The following is a 20,822-nucleotide window of genomic DNA, read 5'->3' on the forward strand; positions in this document are numbered from 1 at the left end:
GCTGCTATAGATGTAGACTGCTGGGGGGTTCCCATGATGCACTGTTTCTTTCTCTTTTTGCTCTGTATGCACCACTCTGCATTTAATCATTAGTGATCGATCTCTGCTCCCCTCCACAGCATGTCTTTTTCCTGGTTCTCTCCCTCAGCCCCAACCAGTCCCAGCAGAAGACTGCCCCTCCCCGAGCCTGGTTCTGTTGGAGGTTTCTTCCTGTTAAAAGGGAGTTTTTCCTTCCCACTGTAGCCAAGTGCTTGCTCACAGGGGGTCGTTTTGACCGTTGGGGTTTTACATAATTTTTGTATGGCCTTGCCTTACAATATAAAGCGCCTTGGGGCAACTGTTTGCTGTGATTTGGCGCTATATATAAAAAAATTTTTTGATTGATTGATTGAATTGATGTGAAATCTGTCTCAATGCCCCCATGAGTTGGCTTTGCAAACAGACATAGTGACACGTTGGTGTGTGCATTGAACTGACAGGGAGTGTGTCCGCCAACAGGACCAGCTTTGGAGATCTGTGGTTCTGGACATAACGGCTGGGGAACACATACCGTGTTTGGACAGACATGAACTAACAACTGTCCACTGTGATGTGCGTGTGTCTGCTTGCTGGGAACCCTGGGAACTATATTTTCAAATATTCAGACGACTCAGCACTTCTGTGCTTGCTTCAACAGAATGATCTGAATATCTATCATTCAGAAGTAAGGCAGTTTGTTGTGTGGTGTGACTCCAGTTACCTTACTTGAAATGTTAAAAAGACAGTCATTTTTGATCCAAAGTTAGTTGGCAATCACAACCCTGTAATTATACACCAGCATCCAATCACACAGGTGCAATCGTACAAATATCTTGGTGTCTGTATAGACAGCTCCCTTACATGGAATACTCATGTTGACTGGTTATGTTCCCGCTTGAATCAACGACTCTATTTTCTGCGGCGTTTGCATTTTCATGGAGTCGACCAAAAAATTATGTTACTGTTTTATCAGGCAGTTCTGGAAAGCATTCTAAGATATGGCATAACCACTTGGTTTGGGAACCTTCCTGTGTCCCTAAGATCAAAATTAAACTACCTTGTCTTCACAGCAATGAAAATCATCGGTCTGAAACAGTATAACAATCCTCAGTCAATTTTTGATCAGTGCGTGATGAAGCAAGTGGACAGAATTCGTTCTGACCCCTCCCATGTTCTGCACACGCAATACGAGTCGCTACCATCGGGCCGGCGTTTCAGAGTCCCCCACTGTAGACTGAATAGATATAGAAACTCTTTTGTTCCTATATCAATCATAGCCCTTAACAAATATCATAACAAACACTGCTAACAATCAGGCTAAGTAGGCGGTTTGAGTATTTGTATGTTTATTTATTTATTTTTATTCTTTTTTTTTTTTTATTCACTGTTATGAACTGTTTATGTCCCGTTCTGTATCTCTGTATGGGTCATGATTTTTGAGAAGTCCAAGACAAATTTCCCCACGGGGACATTAAACGTATCTATCTATCTATCTATCTATCTTGCTGTCCTCACGTGGACACACATAAAAACATATATTGCTGCTGCAATGGAATGCAGCGAGCGGGCGCATACAATGCCACGCACATTAACAGGCTACCCCAGGTGAAAGGAATCGTCAGATCATAACATGCAGCAGGCGATCTGAGTGTCATGTCACCCACGTGAGCTTTGTTCCACATGACACGGTGTCTGTCCTGCGGCGCGCTGTCCACAAGACACGTGTGTCAGGCAGGGCATGTGCACGGGGCCTTGGAGCTTGGAACTCCAGCGAGGGTGGACGCATCTCCTCCTCTCTCCCTTATCTCTGGTCCAACCTTCAAAGTCCCTACTTTACCAGACTGTGAATTCTTCAAACTATATTGGATTAACCATGGAATTGATCAGCTCGTCTCTGAATGCTATTGACACCATTTTTTCTCCAAGAAGATCAGGGCCGGGGGACCCTGCGGGCTATGTTCTCAATGCCTGGGAGATGTGGTGAGTCGCATGCTTTGTGCCATTCTCTGTGGAGGACGTCAAGGATTTATTCATATTTGGTTTCATAGTAAGAGGGCTGGTACTTATTGGCTTATGTGCTGCCCTGACCTACCGGAAAATTGGCAAGACGGCTGCCACCAGAACCACGACCCCTCACCTGTCCGTCATGATTAATGAGTTGGGCAAGGCGATGCCTTCTCAGACTGCGTTAACCCTTGAACTCAGAAGCAAATTGGATAACATCTTGGAGCAAATGCGCACCTTGCAGATGAAGATTTCAGAGACTGGGGAATATTTATAATTTGGGTTCTGGTTTGTTCATGTGAGATTGTAAAAGTGTTTTTCACTGCTCAACCACAAACACGGCAGGCTTATCAGCCTCTGAAGGATAAAATGCCCCGTTGTTTTCCTCCAGAAGAATGTCTACAGCCTTGGTGTACATTCAGTTGCCCGTTATATTCTCTAACTCCCACACGGACAGAAAAACAACTGAGTCACACAAGGACAAGAGACTGAAGCATGCTCCACATCGTCCCTACCCCCCTCCTGTCCCCATCCACCACCCCATCCCGGCCCCTGCTCATGCCACTCCATTCTCCCTCCGGGGGCTGTGCAGTTTTAACTGCGGCAGGCCCCTGTTCCCCCCAAGCTAGCGGCGGCGCGACGACATGTTGCTGCGGCTACCACACACTCACATCACCTCAATTTGGAGAACGGATGTTTCAAGTTTAGTGCACATAAACAATGTCAAATGTATATGTGTTGTCTTTAATTCTGATGTGTGCCATTATTATGGTAAGCAAGTAATAATTGTGGATTAATTGCTGTATCCTGTCTCTGGCAATTTGAGTGTGGACAAAATCTAGTTGTTGTTGCACTTGTAATGACAATGACAATAAATCTCATCCATCCATCCATCCATCCATCCATCCATCCATCCATCCACAAGAGCGCCCTGCTTCTCATTCATGTCATTTCATGACTGTACATCTGTGACCATGTACGTCACAATATGGGCGAGACACAACAACAGGTGTATGACCAATGAGTGAATATTATGATTTGATGACCTTGAAATGGTGTTTACTGAAAGGTTACGTACAAGGTACAACATTATGCCATGCACTTATCCACTGCCTAATTTGTCTGTACAGAGGGGTATAGGCGTTTATAAGCTTTGCTCCAGCCTACTCCTTTTGGGCATGTATATATTTAAATTTACAAATGTCTGCTTACAACCATGTAAATCTGTTGTGCAAATAAAAAATGATGAACTGAACTGACCATTGCTCTTCTACAGAGGAACAGACGGATCATACTTGTATTGCCCGCTTGATAAGAGGGATTCAATAAAATGTGTTGTTTTTATATGGTGTGTGTGTTTTTTTAAAATACGTCCATGTCCTTCTTGATATCAGGCATTTTCCCGCACCTTTTACAAGACAGCGATGGTAGCTCAGTGGTAACATTTCTGGCTGGCAATCAGAGCTTTTGGAAATTGCAGGTTCGAATCCCATGGGTGGCATGTATTTTTTTTTTTATATATATATTCACACCAGCTGCACAATGTGGTTACACAGCGCGTAGCTGCTCGCACTGTGTTCCTGCGTGCACAAAACCGTTGCAGTGGCATCGCTCATGCCTGCCCGTCAGCTTGATGTCTCCGTGGTTCACTCATATGAGCTGTTCCGCCGTGATTTGCCCTGAGTTGTACTTCTTCGTACTATGTGTGAAGGGGCCCTTAGTTTGAGGTTACGCATTAGAGCAGCAGTGCCAGCTAGTATGCTTGCCTCCACGCAAGAAGGTCCCTGATTCAGCCACACCCATGCCCATTCTTTTTGTATACACTGAGTTGTATTTGGAAGCATATTAAAACAATCAATAAGGAGGGGTGGTGGCCAAGTGGTTAATACATTTGGTTTCAGTTCAGAAGGCTCCGGGTTCAAATCTCACCCGTCACATTTCTCCATGTAATGTGGAGATGCGTCAGGAAGGGCATCCGGCGTAAAACCTGTGCCAATTCAACATGCAGATCCACCTTGAATTTGCTACGGCGACCCCGAGTGCAAACAAGGGAGCAGCCGAAGCGACTTACTATTAAAACAATCAATAAGCAGTCATTCTGGTTCAGTTACTGGTGACTTTTCAAAAACCCAAGAACAGATCCATTTTTACTCACCATTCCAAGAAATATCATCTCTTCATTCCGAGCAGCCTTGATCGTCTTCCTTTCTGCATACCCTCTCCAAAACTGCAAACATTGTTTAACTACTCCCGTCAACATGAATGATGACAGAAAGCGGAAAAAGCAAAAAGTGTGTGCTATTACTTTTACAGCTGGGCACCTTCTGAATGCAGACAGCAGCCAACTCAATGGTAGTTTCATCTGGTTCCTCAGCCTGATGGATTCGCCCCATATTCCTGCTTTTTTTCAAAAATGCCCTAAGTCGCCCCTGTCTGGCTCTTTCCATCACCTGAATGATCTTTACAGCGTCCTCTTGACTCAGGTCTTGAACCAGTGCAGTCTGTCAGTGCCATAAAAACAAATATCCATCACATGATTCATGCAGGTCCTTAAAAAGTCTTAAAAGGTACTGAATTGGTAAATCTAAAAACAAGGCCTTAATTGGTATCAACATGTTTTAAATCATTCTTTCAAAAGTAAAAAAAAATGCCAAAGCATAGGAAGTAGGATTTTATTCATGCTTGCTTCTGACACTGGAATTAAAAATGACAATATCAATATCTTTTTTTATATATAATTCAGTGAAACCTCCCGTGATTCTATGCAAATCAAGACAGCTGAACCAATAAATGTCTTTTGTTTCTTGCCGGAAGATTTACACACTCTTTCAACTAGCTTCACACAATATGATGATAAATGTAATGAAAACTATGAAGTTTTTGCAGCATGGCTTAAACCACTACCAGGGAAGGTGGAAGGCACGATGCTTTTCATACAGGAAATCCTTCAAACTCAGCAGGATAGAAATCAAAGCAAGGGAATCTCACATGCAAAGTGAGCAATACAAGACTGCAAAATCAGTGAGCCGACAGACACCAGGTATATCTTCCTGTTCTGGTTTTATCCTTGTCTCCAGTACAACACCGCCTCAGATACCGGCACGAAAGCTCTCAGATTGTGAAGCTGGTCTTAAATTTAATTCTGTCTATCATTAATAAAAAGCTTTTAAAAGTCTTAAATCTTGCCTTAAGCTGTAGGAACCCTGACATTAAGTAATGATTTTATTGCTACTTGTCATTTACAGCTTAAAAGACTAAAGGTTAAGTCTACTAGTTAACTAAGGTATAGCTAGTGTTTGACTTACTTTGAGGGTTTCAGTGCTTCCCACCATTTTAAAGATGTTTGAAAGCATCAACTTTTGCTCTTGAGATTCTTTGTTGTTTTCACTTGTGAAAAAGCGAGGGATCGGGATTTCAAGGTCTGCCTGAAGTGAACACACAGAAAATAGATTTTTGCAACACCTACAAAATCAATACCTGAAATTGACTACAAACAACCATTGTGTCCGAATAAGCCGTATTATACACTCACAGGTGTAAGCTTCAAGTCGAGGATGATATCATCCATGTAGTGGTACTCGGAATATTCAATGTTCACCATTTCGTTCTTCAACTCTAAAACCCGCCCCATCACTCCCTCCAAAATTATCCGAATGAGTCGTCTCTTTTGAGGGTGGATCACAAAGTCATAAGCATTCTCCAGCTGTCTGAAGATCTGTAGATAGCGCATGTAAAGTAGTGCCACACGCTGGAAGAACACAACCCTGTCTTTTTCTGGCTCGGCAGACAGAACAGCAATTTCCTGAGACACCAGAGAGCTCAACTTTTCCTGGGCATCGAACCACATCCTGTTGTATGTCCTGTAACAATGTAAAAAAAATAAAAAAACAAACTGATGATCTGAGATGAAGAAATCTACCCTTGAGTTAATAATGCGTAAGTGAGAGCCACAGCCATGACTGGATTAATAAACAGTTTCACTTTATGTGATACTGATCACATTTATTTTTTATTGGTGTGGCGGCATTATTCTTCTGTACCCATAGATGTTTTACCTTCTAGCTTTTAGGGGTTCTAGCTTCATTTGTGGATGATTATTAAAAAATGTTCGAAGCACAACTGTGGTTCTGGTATTTCTTGAGCAAGGTGAGGCAGCCCACCAGGCCCTATTATATTAACTGTTTATAGTTTTCGCTCTTTGGGCAATTTGGTTTAGTCCACTCATACAACTTTTTCTTGGTCATCCCATTTTGCCAGGAATAGTATTAATAGTGGAGCAGATAATTGTAACAATTGTTCATTTCTTGAAAGAAGCACCAAAGTTGGCACAAATACTCCTTAGACATTACTCTTTTGAAAAAACTGAGTAGCCACTTGAATTTTCAGTAGGTGGCCAGGTAGGGGTCAATTGAAGAATTACACAGGGGTCAAAATTTAAAAATGTTTCTGTTAAAGATTTTATATATATATATGTTATCACTGTTAAACATTTGTACCTTTTGTCTTCTTTCTGATGAGAACGGTGTTGTGCTGTTTGCACTTAAACCCGAGAATGTACGTGTTATTCAACCTTGTTTTAGCATGCTGGGGTCAATCTGAACTGGGAATGAGGAGCTGGATGTACTTATTATTATTATTACACAACTTGTTTTCGTAGCCGCTAACGACTGGGAGTAAAAGAACTGAAGGTTGAATTTTGACTGATTGTGATGTGATGCTTAGTGTTCCAGGCAGATGCAGAACAGCTGATAACTGCGAACGAGATGTGCTGACCTTCGACGATAAGAGTAAAAGAAAGAAACTGTTTTTGCTTACAGCTGCACTTATTGACGTGTGTGTTTATGTTACGGGAAGAAACTTGTCTTGCGTCATTCCCCCACCCTTAGGACAAGTTTTTGTTTATGTGATGAGGGATTCACTAATAAAAAGAGCAGAGCGCAGGCCAGACTTTAGTGTAGCCTTGGTGTACAGCCTGACTGCACTCCGCGCGTAAAATTTGACTTTCTGTCTCACTGGTGTTTCTTGACTCTGTTTGTCTTGTTAAAGGTTTTAAAAATGTTTGGAGGAGAAAATACCCAACAGTTTCAATCATATTGAAAACTATACCACATTATTTGTCTGATCACAGCAATACCAAAAAGGTATAGTTTGGACTATCTATGACTGAATGTTATGGAGTTATGGGGTAAAAACAACAACAATGGTGACAAAGGTCAATTTCAGTTTGTACAGCGGTCAAAAGTTAAAGTTGCTCCAATTTTGGTAAAAAGTGGTGCAAATTATTGGTTGAACTAATAGGATTAATAAATGAAATAGTTTTGACTGTGTTGAATGCTTGGTCTGCAAGGTAAAGGTAGAGCAATGTCGACGTCCATTGGATTCTATGACATGTGACATATGTTACCCTGTAACATGATAACTAAGCATGCCACATAGTGCAAATATTCCTTTTTAAAACCCTATTAACTCAACCAATAATTTGCATCACATTTTACAATATTTAGAGCAACTTTAACATCTGACCCCTGTACAAACTAATGCTGACCTTTGTTACCATTCTTGCTGTTTTTACCCCATAACTCCAGAACATTCAGTCATAGATAGTCCAAACTATACCTTTTTGGTATCGTTGTGATCAGACAAATAATGTGGTATAGCTTTCAATATAATTGAAACATTTTTAAAGTTTGACCCCTGTGTAATTCTTCAATTGACCCCTACCTGGCCGCCTACTGAAAATTCAAGTGGATACTCAGTTTTTTTCAAAAGAGTAATGTCTAAGGAGTATTTGTGCCAACTTTGGTGTTTCTTTCCAGATTTGAAGGATTCCTCTGTAAATATTCTGTTATCTGCTGCACTATAATATTGAGCACGTTAATCAGCTCATTGAGTACTGTACTCATTTTATTTTACCAGCTGAAATAAATTAAAAATGGTGCAAATGTTCTTGACACATCCAGAATTTCTCCATCTAGGTCTCTCTTTTCTTCTGAAATCGACTCATCTGTGCTTCCAGCTGTTTCTGGAACTGAGCTTCTTGCTGGTTCACTTTTTTCTTGCACAACAAAGCTGCCTCAAGGCGCTTCACACAAGCAAGGTCTAACCTTACCAAACCCTGATTTTATCTATTAATTGATGAATTGATTTTGTGGATAAAAACAATTTTATTTTGAGTTTTGCTGTAATTTATAAGAAGATAAGGTTACTTTTCATCAGGTTTTTAAAATCATTTTATATTAACTGATTTTTGTACGCCCTCAATTAAAACCTTTTTTATTGGGTTTAGCAAAATCACTAATTTGTGTGCTTTTTTTATTGGAATATTTTGACTTTTTAATCAAATAAAATTAAATACTAAATATAATATCAAAATTCTGGAGCGTGAAACTGGCTATACTAAAATACGAAATGGAAAAATGGAGCGACTGATAATAACGCGACGGGGGTAAAACGTAGCAAAATGGAGCAGACTGAATCCAAATATGATTCAATTAAGTACTTTAACTTTTTTAGCGAAATGGAGTGAAATGGGGACTGATAATAACTAAATGGGCGTAAAACATTACGAAATGGAGCAGACTGACCCAGACTGAAGTTTGCGCCAGATGGCACACCTGCCCCTACTACATGTACAAGCCAAACAATTAAAGTGTAGGTGAAATGTAATGCCATGTTTCATGAATATTTAAGACTAAAATTAAACAACAGTTTGAAATTTATCCTTTCCTGGTGCGCAGTTCTTGAAGAGATAAATATTTGGATTTTGAACTGCGCACCACTAAAAAACAGTAACTTCCCGGTGTGCCGACATTGGACAAGAAGAAGGAGGAAGTGGCATCAGCTCCAGAAGCATTATCTTAATTGTCCCATTAATTTATGGATTAATTACAGGCTACTAACAGCCCAGCAGATTGAGACGTTATGAGCAGATGAGGCGCTGGGAGTGTTTTTCTTGCAGTACAAAGCTGCTCGTTAACAACACAAACTGGATCGATCAGCCGCAATAGCTGATTATAGCTGGCGCTGGAACTTGGCACCAAAGCCCCGTGGGTCAAATGGAGTTTTCTTCAACCAGAACAAAAGGAATTAAATCATTTTTCAGATGTGGTTTTGTAAAAGTGGATAAATTTAAAGATGATCTCACTGAAACACACAGGTAAGAGGTATCTTTACTTACTAGTACTTAAAAAGAACTACTCAAAAAGAACATTATGTCTAAGTATCATAAAGAAGCAAATATAATTTGATTTATATGGAATGTTCAATTTATAAGTGGGACTTATTGTATATTTGAATGTGTGGGTATGTATATGCGTATGTAGATATATAGATATGGGTAGATGTATATGTATATAAGTGACTGTGTATATGTATGTATATATTTATGTTTGTAAAGTATACAACCCCTGGCAAAAATTATGGAATCACCGGCCTCGGAGGATGTTCATTCAGTTGTTTAATTTTGTAGAAAAAAAGCAGATCACAGACATGACACAAAACTAAAGTCATTTCAAATGGCAACTTTCTGGCTTTAAGAAACACTATAAGAAATCAGGAAAAATAATTGTGGCAGTCAGTAACAGTTACTTTTTTAGACCAAGCAGAGGAAAAAAATATGGAATCACTCAATTCTGAGGAAAAAATTATGGAATCACCCTGTAATTTTTCATCCCCAAAACTAACACCTGCATCAAATCAGATCTGCTCGTTAGTCTGCATCTAAAAAGGAGTGATCACACCTTGGAGAGCTGTTGCACCAAGCGGACTGACATGAATCATGACTCCAACACGAGAGATGTCAATTGAAACAAAGGAGAGGATTATCAAACTCTTAAAAGAGGGTAAATCATCATGCAATGTTGCAAAAGATGTTGGTTGTTCACAGTCAGCTGTGTCTAAACTCTGGACCAAATACAAACAACATGGGAAGGTTGTTAAAGGCAAACATACTGGTAGACCAAGGAAGACATCAAAGCGTCAAGACAGAAAACTTAAAGCAATATGTCTCAAAAATCGAAAATGCACAACAAAACAAATGAGGAATGAATGGGAGGAAACTGGAGGAAACTGGAGTCAACGTCTGTGACCGAACTGTAAGAAACCGCCTAAAGGAAATGGGATTTACATACAGAAAAGCTAAACGAAAGCCATCATTAACACCTAAACAGAAAAAAACAAGGTTACAATGGGCTAAGGAAAAGCAATCGTGGACTGTGGATGACTGGATGAAAGTCATATTCAGTGATGAAGCTTGAATCTGCATTGGGCAAGGTGATGATGCTGGAACTTTTGTTTGGTGCCGTTCCAATGAGATTTATAAAGATGACTGCCTGAAGAGAACATGTAAATTTCCACAGTCATTGATGATATGGGGCTGCATGTCAGGTAAAGGCACTGGGGAGATGGCTGTCATTACATCATCAATAAATGCACAAGTTTACGTTGATATTTTGGACACTTTTCTTATCCCATCAATTGAAAGGATGTTTGGGGATGATTAAATCATTTTTCAAGATGATAATGCATCTTGCCATAGAGCAAAAACTGTGAAAACATTCCTTGCAAAAAGACACATAGGGTCAATGTCATGGCCTGCAAATAGTCCGGATCTTAATCCAATTGAAAATCTTTGGTGGAAGTTGAAGAAAATGGTCCATGACAAGGCTCCAACCTGCAAAGCTGATCTGGCAACAGCAATCAGAGAAAGTTAGAGCCAGATTGATGAAGAGTACTGTTTGTCACTCATTAAGTCCATGCCTCAGAGACTGCAAGCTGTTATAAAAGCCAGAGGTGGTGCAACAAAATACTAGTGATGTGTTGGAGCGTTCTTTTGTTTTTCATGATTCCATAATTTTTTCCTCAGAATTGAGTGATTCCATATTTTTTTCCCTCTGCTTGGTCTAAAAAAGTAACCGTTACTGACTGCCACAATTTTTTTTTCCTGATTTCTTACAGTGTTTCTTAAAGCCAGAAAGTTACCATTTGAAATGACTTTAGTTTTGTGTCATGTCTGTGATCTGCTTTTTTTCTACAAAATTAAACTGACTGAACATCCTCCGAGGCTGGTGATTCCATAATTTTTGCCAGGGGTTGTATACATATGTATATAGGTATATATGGCACAGCCCAAGCAGAGGGTCACCCCCAAGAGCCTGGTCTGCCTGAGGTTTCTTCCTTATAGGGAGTTTTTCCTCACCACAGTTGCCTAGTGCTTGCTCTGGGGGTTGGTAAGGTTAGTCCTTACTGGCGTAAAGTGACTTTCTTGTGATCTGGTACTATATAAATATAATTATAAGTGAATAGTATATTGATGTTTATGTCTGTGTGTCGACATGTAGTAGTGAATTTGTATTTATGTAAATATGACTGATTAGAATTGTTGGACTTGTACTAGCAGGGGTGGGCGCTAATAAGCTTTGCTTCAGCCCACACCCTTTCGGACTCACTAGTTTTGTCTGTGTTTGTTTGTGGAATTGTTCATTTTTTTCTATTTGAATATTTTGTGTGCCGAATAAAAAAAAATATCAAACTATAACTATCAAACTTCTTGTGTGAATGGTTTTAATATTTAATAATAACATATTCAAGAAGGAAAACAATATTTATTTAAAAAATAGCTGATATTTTCAGTCCCTCATGTCATTTTTCAGATTTGAAATTGTTTCTAAGAAAAAAAAATTAAAAATCCACACTTCCCCATCACTTTTTTCTAATTTCACAGATAGTAAAATTATTTTTTTATCAGTTGATTACGACCAAAGAGCTGGCAGAAAAAACAACAAAAAACAAACAAACAAATAAAAAAACAGTTTATCACCTCCACCCATGTCAAAATCACATGTATTGTTTATTTGTGTGTGTGTGTGTGTGTGTGTGTGTTCTGAACTCTGCCAATATCATCACTATTGACAGACTGAAGGTTTTCCTCCAAAGTTTACTGTCATCTAAATAAGGCTCTAAACCATAACCACGGGTTGAGGGTGTAATGTTGGCACAAACCATTTGGAAAATGGGGTGTCAGCGCTCGGTGGCGAGTATACTGTGGCCGAAAACAGCCAGTGTCCCGACAAGATGAGCTACTTGTCGCTTGTCTTGCTTCTCCAACAAAATAGCGAGAAAGATCTGTGGAGATATATCTCGTCTCTCGCTTATTTGAATTATATCCATGATTTTGCTTTCTGTGTAGTCCTTGCATTTTCCTTCTTCTTTTTGTTTTGTAATTCTTAGTTTATATTTCTATTTTGACAACACTTTTATTGTATGAAAATGTACAGTATAGCTCTAGCCATTTGTTTGTAAATATTGATGTACCCACATGTCCTGCTGTGCTCAGGAATCTTATGTATAGATGTATGTGTAGAGTTACTGTGTCATGCAACAGCATAACTGTAATGTTAGTGAATCCTGCAATGAGTACAGTCAGATTCACTTCAAGATTTTGGAATCACTGGCATCACAGTTTATATGTGACTTTATGAATAATGTCATGTACTGTGGTCTTTTAAATCCTATTAACTTATTTATTTATTTATTTGTTGATTGTATATATTTTTATGGACCTTTTTGTGTCTGGAATAAAGGCTGAAATATAGTCCCTAGAAGAAGATCTATGTTTTTCTATATTGTTTTATTGTGTTCAACAAAAAATAAATAAATAAATATTGTCTTCAGGAAAGAAGAACCACGGCTGTGAATCCTTGAGAATGACATCAACTGAGTGCCATAAACGTATGTTAATTCATATTACAAGGGGAATTACCCAACTTCAACATTTTACTGTATTTTTCCTCTGTTTCTAAGAAAAAAAAAATCCCTCATCACTTTTTTCTGATATCAAGGATGATAAACTATTTTGCGCCTAATTGATCCTAAGGCTGCTTTGCTGTGAAACACAGGAAAAATACCTCCGTTGGAAGCCTTAAGGACAAGTTGGAACATGTCCAGCTGTTAAACAATTTCTCAGATACTCACTCTACTGAAAGCCATCAAAAGCCGCCTGGTTTTTACAAATGGTTATCAACACAGAGGTGTTTTTCCTGTGGCGCCGGGCCATGAGCGGCTGCCTGCCGATGCGCCAATCCGTCCGCACGTCTTTCATTACAAAATCTCCTTTAACAGTGGAATGTCCGGATAAACTGCTGATCCCGAGCTCTTCTGAAACTTCTCTGTTGTCTCACGACGTCCTGGGTCAACAGAGGCTTAAATTTGGAGGTTTTCAGCTCGAAACAGGCTGACGATGGCACCTCAGAGCATGGCGCGACGTCCCGCTCCGTGGGAAGTCCTAAAAGCGACAGTAAGACTCCATAATCTCTCATCAGCCGTTAAAATTTTCAACGAAAACCAGCTGAATTTCTCGAATGGTGTCCACTTCAATCTGCCTCACAGGTTCTGAAAACATTTTGATAAAGCAAAGCGCCAGTCTCTCAGGAAGAAGTCAGACAAAGGAATTCCGATGAGGGGGGTGGACCACTCCTCACTCAAAGCCTGCCCACAGGCGAATGACGTAACCGACAGGCGTGAAAAAACTCACGCATGCGCACGAGGGTTCAAGGTTGGCTGATGTAATCGCACGTGATTCAAATCCATATAGTTTTTGAAAAAAATAAAAAGGTATGTTATTTTTCTCGCAGACCTCGTATATATATATATATATATATATATATATATATATATATATATATATATATATATATATATATATATATATATATATATATATATATATATGTATATATACACACACACAGTGGTGGGCACACTTCCGGTAATCCGATAACAGATAATTATCGAAGATAATGTTTTCATTATCGGATTATCTTTTTAGATAACTATAAAAACCATTATCGGACTAATTATCTTCCGATGAATTGTCGTCTGATAACTTTTAGACCGATAACGTAGTAAACCAAGCTGAACAGCAGCAAACATTTATAAAATTTAGGATCAGTTAAGACCTACCTATTGAAAGTTTCGTTAAGAGACATGTAGTTCTTCTACTCTCTGCAAACAGAAGTGAGCTAGTTTCAGGAGAAACCACTCTACCCTCTGCTGACAACAACTGATCATTAAAAAAAAAAAAAAAACATAAATATATATATATATATATATATATATATATATATATAATTTTCTTTAACACCATACTGATATGCGGGCAATATCACCCAAGTCATCCAGAGGCATACATTTTTAACTTATGGTTCAAATTTTAACAAAACTAATTTTGGACAAGTTATTTAAAATTACTGTCATGCCTGAAGTTTTATAAAGTGAAAACATCAGATATATGTTTTAGTTTTAAAGTAATGTGCTAATTTTTAAGATTTTGTGAGCACCTGCTGTGCCCGCAGTGCATTATGGGTAGAATGATGTCATCTCAGCACGTTACGACAGGACAAATGCATTTCAGACACTCTGTTCAGGCTCCACGGACAACAGCAACTCTAGTGCCTAAAACTCTCGTGAATATATTCTCTGGGTTTATAGACTTTATTGTATTTGCGTTTGTTAAATTCCACGCATTTTAAATGTAGCAGATGCCAGACAGATTATCTGGAATATTGTTTTGGCAAGTTTTTCAGACCTCTGCTGCCATCTACTGGCCAGTAGTGTTCATGGCAGCATTCGCCCTAAGTACTAAGCGTCTGGTTGTCAAATCAACTTTTTGGCTTTTCAAATGGCTTTTTTTTTTTACAAATTAAGTTTAAAAACAAAACAACAACAACAGCAAAAAACATTACAAGACAGCTCTGCAGTGTTTGCACATGCACAGTGCGAGAGGTTGGACGCTTGTAGCTCTGCAGCAGGAGGATAAGCTCACGACGGCCAACCAGAATAATATCAAACAGGTTTGATTTTCATTTGACCATACGATCGGCGATCAGGGGGTGGTGTTGAACGCAGCTTGTTACTCCATGAACACTACACGATGCAGGACGTGCGATTAACCTGAAATCATCTCGCACAATGTAAAGCACGTTTTACAACATCATAAAACGTGCGCACATTCTCTCCACATGCAAAACATTTTGTGATGACACTTCCAGGGCTCTGTAAAAATGCCTGTTTTTACAAATAAAAAAAATGGAATATTTTACAAAAGCACATTTAAACACCAACACACGACAGACGTCACATTAACATGACTGAACCAATCAGAGGCAGAGGCAGAGGCACTTTTACCCAGAATCCTTTGCGATCTGTTTGTGTTTGTTACAAAACCTCAGAATTAGTGCATTATTTAACATTAAAAGATAAATGCTATATTTTAACTTTATACAAATGACAGAATTGACATTAATGGAGTTATTCTATCGGTATTAATGTTATTTATAAATCAAAACCATAAGTCAGTATGACTTTATTTTTCAAGACCTCCACCTGTTGTAATTTATTGAGAGCTAGCTTCATGGCTGCTCTCAGGGTGCCTCTGTGCTGGGAGCGCTGTAGTAAACAAGAGCTTCCAGTAGGGGCAGAATGTTCAAAGGCAAAAGTGTGGTCTCATTGTTTGGGTCTGTTGTTACTTTTAATATTAGTAGAAGCTATAGTGGCATTAAAACTTAAATTTGTTCTGCTAGTAGTTGCAAATGTGCAAAAGACAATATTGGAATTTATCGGTTATGTGTAACTTCTGATACATTTTTGGGTGGTTCATCGTTTTATCTCTATCAAAGATAAATTTTCAGTTATCTGATTATCTGTTATCGAAGTTAATTTTTGGGTTATCTGTGCCCACCACTGCACATACATACATAAACGCATACACATATGCACACACCTACCTATACACATACACATATACATATGCATATCTATATGTAGTATGTACATATATAGTACATATGCATATATCTAAACATGATTGGGATTGAAAAAGAGATAAGAGCATCTTATTTACAATATGTGAAGTGGAGTTTAGATGTGATAAGGTGACATTAGTGCTGGGATTTGTAAACGAGTTGTTATTGCACATGATTTGTAGACAGATTAATACTGCACGTGATTGTGGACATATTATTGCATGTGGTTATTTCACAGTGTTATTGTACAGTCTGACAGCAGCAGGGAGGAACGACCTGCGGTATCGTTCCTTCTTGCACTGAGGGTGCCTCAGTCTCACTGAACAAGCTCTTCAGCTCCACTACAGTCTGGTGCAGGGGGTGAGAGGATGATGGATGGATTTGAACTTGGCTAACACCCTCCTCTCAGCCACCTCCTCCAGGGACTCCAGAGGACAGCCCAGGACAGAGTTGGACTTCCTGACCAGCTTATTCAGTCTCTTTCTCTCCCGCTCTGTGCTGCCCGTGGCCCAACAAACGACAGCACAGAGGAGAGCAGAGGCTACAACAGAGTCGTAGAAGGTATTAAGCAGAAGCCTGCTCACTCCAAAGGATCTCAGTCTCCTCAGGAGGTGGAGGCGACTCTGGCCTTTTGTGTACAGGGCGTCGGTGTTGTGAGTCCAGTCCAGTTTGCTGTTGAGGTGAACACCCAGGTATTTGAAACTGTCCACAGTCTTTATGTCCTCCCCCTGGATGTTCACCGGTGGGTGAGGTGGTGGTTTCCTCCTGAAGTCGATCACCATCTCCTTCGTCTTACTGGTGTTGAGACACAAGTGGTTGTGCTCACACCAGTCCACGAAGTCTGTGATGACCGACCGGTACTCCAGCTCGTTCCCCTGAGACACACGACCCACAATGGCAGAGTCATCAGAGAACTTCTGGAGGTGGCAGCTGTCCGTGTTGTAGGTGAAGTCCGAGGTGTAGAGGGTGAAGAGGAAAGGCGAGAGGACGGTACCTTGGGGGGCCCCGGTGCTGCACATTACCACCTCAGACTGACAGCCGCGCAGCCGCACATACTGCAGGCGGTCAGTGAGGTAGTCGATGGTCCAGGCGGCATATGTCCATCCTCACCTGCGCCCTCCAGCTTCCCTTGCAGCAGCGCCAGTCTGATAGTGTTGAAAGAGCTGGAGAAATCAAAGAACATGACTCTCACAGCACTCCCACCGGTCTCCAGGTGGGTGAGCACTCGCTGCAGCAGGTAGATGACAGCGTCATCTACCCCGATAGTGGGCCTGTAGGCGAACTGCAGTGGGTCCAGGATGTCGCTCACCATGGTGTGGAGGTGAGACAGGACGAGCCGCTCCATGTTCTTCATGAGGTGGGAGGTCAGGGCAACTGGTCTGTAGTGGGCCGGTTCCTTGGCGTGCGGTGTTTTGGGAACCGGGAACACACAGGAGGTCTTCCACAGGGTGGGGACCACCCCCAGGCTGAGGCTCATGTTGAAGATGTACCTGAGGACCTCACAGAGCTCATCTGCACAGGTCCTCAGCAGCCTAGGGGGGATCCCATCAGGTCCTGGTGCTTTCCTCAGCCGCAGGAGCTGGCCTCTCACCTCGGTGGAGTTACAGTGAGGGGGAGGGAGGGGGAAGATGAGATGTGAGCTGAGGTGGGCTGGTGCTGAGTACAGTCCCAGGGGAGGAGGGACAAGGTCCGGGTTGCAGTGGAGGTGACTGGGGGGTAGAAGGTGGGGGTTCAGAGGGACTGGAGGGCTGGCTGCTGGAGATGTGTGGAGAGCCGGGAGCAGGCGGGGGGGCAGGTGTGGAGGAGCCAAAACGGTTAAAGTAGCTGTTTAGCTCCTCTGCGAACCAAGAATCTCCCTCTGCAGTCCTGCTGGCACCCTGCCCAAATCCGGAGGCGGTCTTGAGGCATCTCCACACGTCTCTGACATTGTTCTGGGCCAGCTGCTCCTCCATCTTCCGTCCATACACCTTCTTGGCTGCACGGACCTTCCACTGGAGCTCCTGTTGGACTCTACGCTGCTCCTCTCTGTCACCCGAGTTGAAAGCCCTCTTCTTCTGGTTCATCAGGACCTTCAGCTCGGGGGTCACACAGGGGTGGTTGTTGGGAAAGCACCGTACCCTCCGGGTAGGCACAGTGCTCTCCACACAGACGTTCATGTAGTCAGTGACACACTGGGTCAGGCCATTGATATCTTCACCATAAGAGTTTTGAAACATGCTCCAGTCTGTGGTTCTGAAACAGTCCCTCAGCCTCTCAGTGGCCTCTTCAGTCCAGAGTTTCACTGACCTTTTCTGCACTGGCTCTCTTCTCACCCTGGGTGTGTACTGAGGGAACAGATAGACAAGATTGTGATCCGAGCGTCCCAGCAGGGGGAGGGGGGGTGGAGGTGTAAGCGTCCTCCATATTAGCATAAAAAAGGTCCAGTATTCTATTGTCCCTGGTTTTACACATGACGTACTGGGTGAACGTGGGGAGGGTGGCAGAGAGGGAGGTGTGATTAAAGTCCCCAGTGATGAGGAGGAGCACACGGGGGTGATGTGTCTGCAGCCGCATGACTGTACTGTGGATCCGCTCACAGGCAGTGGTGGCGTCTGCAGAGGGAGGACTATATGCACAGAGCACAATCACACTTCCAAACTCCCGTGGGAGATAGTATGGCCTCATGCTCACCATGAGTAGCTCCACGTCCAAGGAGCAGATCTGGTCTTTCACGTGAAAATGAGTTGCGCTGCACCATCTCTCACTCTCTCACTCACATAAACGGCGAGCCCCCCTCCTCTCTTTTTTCCGCTCGCCACCAACATCCTGTCTGCGCGGATGAGTGTAAAGCCGTCCATGTTAATAACCGAGTCCGGTACATGTTCATCCAACCACGTCTCCGTGAAGCACATGAGACTGCAGCCCTTGTACAGCCTCTGGAAACGGGTTAGCGCTGCTAGCTCCTCGGTCTTGTTGCGGAGAGATCTTACATTCCCCATGACTACAGACGGAATATAAGTCCTTCTCCACTTTGTCCGTCCACCTCTGCAGCCTCGCGGTCTCTTTTTTCTGTATGTCTGCAGGTATGTCCAGGTGCTCAGCATAGCAGGGACCTGGCCCACTGAACACTGAGTCTCTTAGTCCAAGCAGCTGATCCCAGCTATAAACAATGGGACGTCCGGAGCTGGAAACAAAGGGATTTCCCCGCGCTGCCTCAAATAGCGCCGAAAGCAGCATAAAGATGATCACAAGAGTAACAAAAGTGGGTACCACCCACTGCAAATAATGACAAATAAGCACTATTAAAAGTATTAAAAGTAGCGAAAGTAGGAAAAGAGGGGCCAGAGCTGAAGTAACAGGCTGCTGTGTCGGCAGCGCCATCTTGAATTAGGCTCCATAAAAACAAAATAGTTGATCATCCTTGACATCACAAAAAAGTGATGAGGGAGGGATTTTATTATTATTATTATTTTGTTGGAAGGTTTGCACACATAAGCGACAGTAGCCTTAGGAACAATATAGCCCCCACCCTAAAACAAAAAAAGGTTATCATCACTGACATCAGAAAAAAGTGATGAGGGAGGCATTTTATTATTACTATTATTTTGTTAGAAACAGCTTGCACACATAAGCGACAGTAGCCTATAGCCCCCAAACCCAAACAAAAATAAAAGGTTATCATCATTGGCACTGATGAGAGAGGTATTTTTTTTTTTATCATCCTTGACATTGAGGAGGGATTTTAATGCCATAATTTTGGTTTATGTATTTTATTTTGCATTACGCATATTTTACATGGCATTTGGGGGGGATTTTTCACCACCAAGCGCTGAATGGTTTGTGCCGCTACTGCACACTCAACCCGTGCCTCACCCGGGCTGAACGGGACTGAAATAGAGCGCAGGCTTCAGACAACTGTTGTTTATCCTTCACCTGCACACTTATAATCAATTTTTATTGTTCAGGATTTTTTAAAATATCAACATTTCATCATGTTTGGTGATTATTTGCGCACATTTTTTTGGTGTCACCTACACTTTAAATAAAAGTACTTATTTGGAGTCAGTCTGGTTCACACTGTTCCATTTCGTCGCATTTTACCCCATTTCGCTCCATTTCGTATTTTATTATGGCCCGCGTGAAACTACTTTTTCAACACACACAAACACACACATACACAGACACACACACACACACACACACACACACACACACACACACCATTTTAGGTGCATTAAATGTGCCGATAACGTTTACGCTGCACAACCACGTAACTAGTGTTTCTAACGAGCAAAGATTTAACAGTTGCTGGTGTTGATAACTTTACCTTTGCGACATGTCTGTCAGCAGAGTTTTTCACACATAACCGTTAATAAAGAATGAAAGAGACGTAAATAAAAAGCTAAAGACTCGAGAGCCTGTTGCTCATGAAGCAGTGCGCTTCATGAAACTTTTTTCATTCTCTTGGAAAACCACGTGACTGTCATTTGACACCCCCCCCCCTCCACGCGCCACTTCTCGCCAGAGCTCGAAAGTCTGGTTAGTGTTGGGAAAGTTCACTCTAAGTAAAAGGAAACGAAATTAAATAACCTGAATCTCCTTATTGTTGAAAAATAATGTTAAAAAACACGGCATATTTTCGGCGTGTTTTTTCTTTCTTTTACGAGGGTAGTTCCGTGTTTCTTTTATTTATTTTTATTTATTTATTTTGTAATTTCATTACAATCTCGGTGCACTACAGTTACTTCGCCAGCAGATGTCCGTCTGGGAGCACCGTGATTGAGCCTTCGAGTCGTGAAGCTAATTCCGACACAATGATTCAAACCGTCGAACACATTCAAAACTTCTGAAAGCCCCATTTCTCCGTTACTATTACCACTAATACAAAAGGAAAGGAGTATGGAAAGATGTTTTTCGACAGTTTATTATTTATTCGCCTAATAAGTCACACTGTTTTCTAAGCGATACGGTTCAGCTGAGCCGACCGTCAGTCGGGTTACCCGTCTCCATAGCAACGATCAA

At 41.4% G+C, this 20,822-nt stretch overlaps 1 protein-coding gene across 1 annotated transcript in view; it reads right to left on the reverse strand.

Moving 5' to 3' along the window:
- The window catches only part of zgc:153738 (uncharacterized protein LOC558115 homolog), a 47,494-nt gene extending 27,238 nt beyond the window's left edge, over nt 1-20,256 (reverse strand). The window contains exons 1-5 of the mRNA XM_034179874.1: nt 20,128-20,256; nt 5,555-5,882; nt 5,328-5,447; nt 4,344-4,523; nt 4,178-4,249 (exon numbers count right to left, since the gene is read on the reverse strand). Of these exons, the coding sequence (XP_034035765.1) occupies nt 4,178-4,249; nt 4,344-4,523; nt 5,328-5,447; nt 5,555-5,882; nt 20,128-20,138 (711 nt within the window). The 5' untranslated portion in view covers nt 20,139-20,256. The remainder of the gene's footprint in view (nt 1-4,177; nt 4,250-4,343; nt 4,524-5,327; nt 5,448-5,554; nt 5,883-20,127) is intronic.
- Nucleotides 20,257-20,822: the final 566 nt, after the last annotated feature.

Source organism: Thalassophryne amazonica, chromosome 10 (genome assembly GCF_902500255.1).
Source record: "Thalassophryne amazonica chromosome 10, fThaAma1.1, whole genome shotgun sequence".
Taxonomy (NCBI): Eukaryota; Metazoa; Chordata; class Actinopteri; order Batrachoidiformes; family Batrachoididae; genus Thalassophryne; species Thalassophryne amazonica.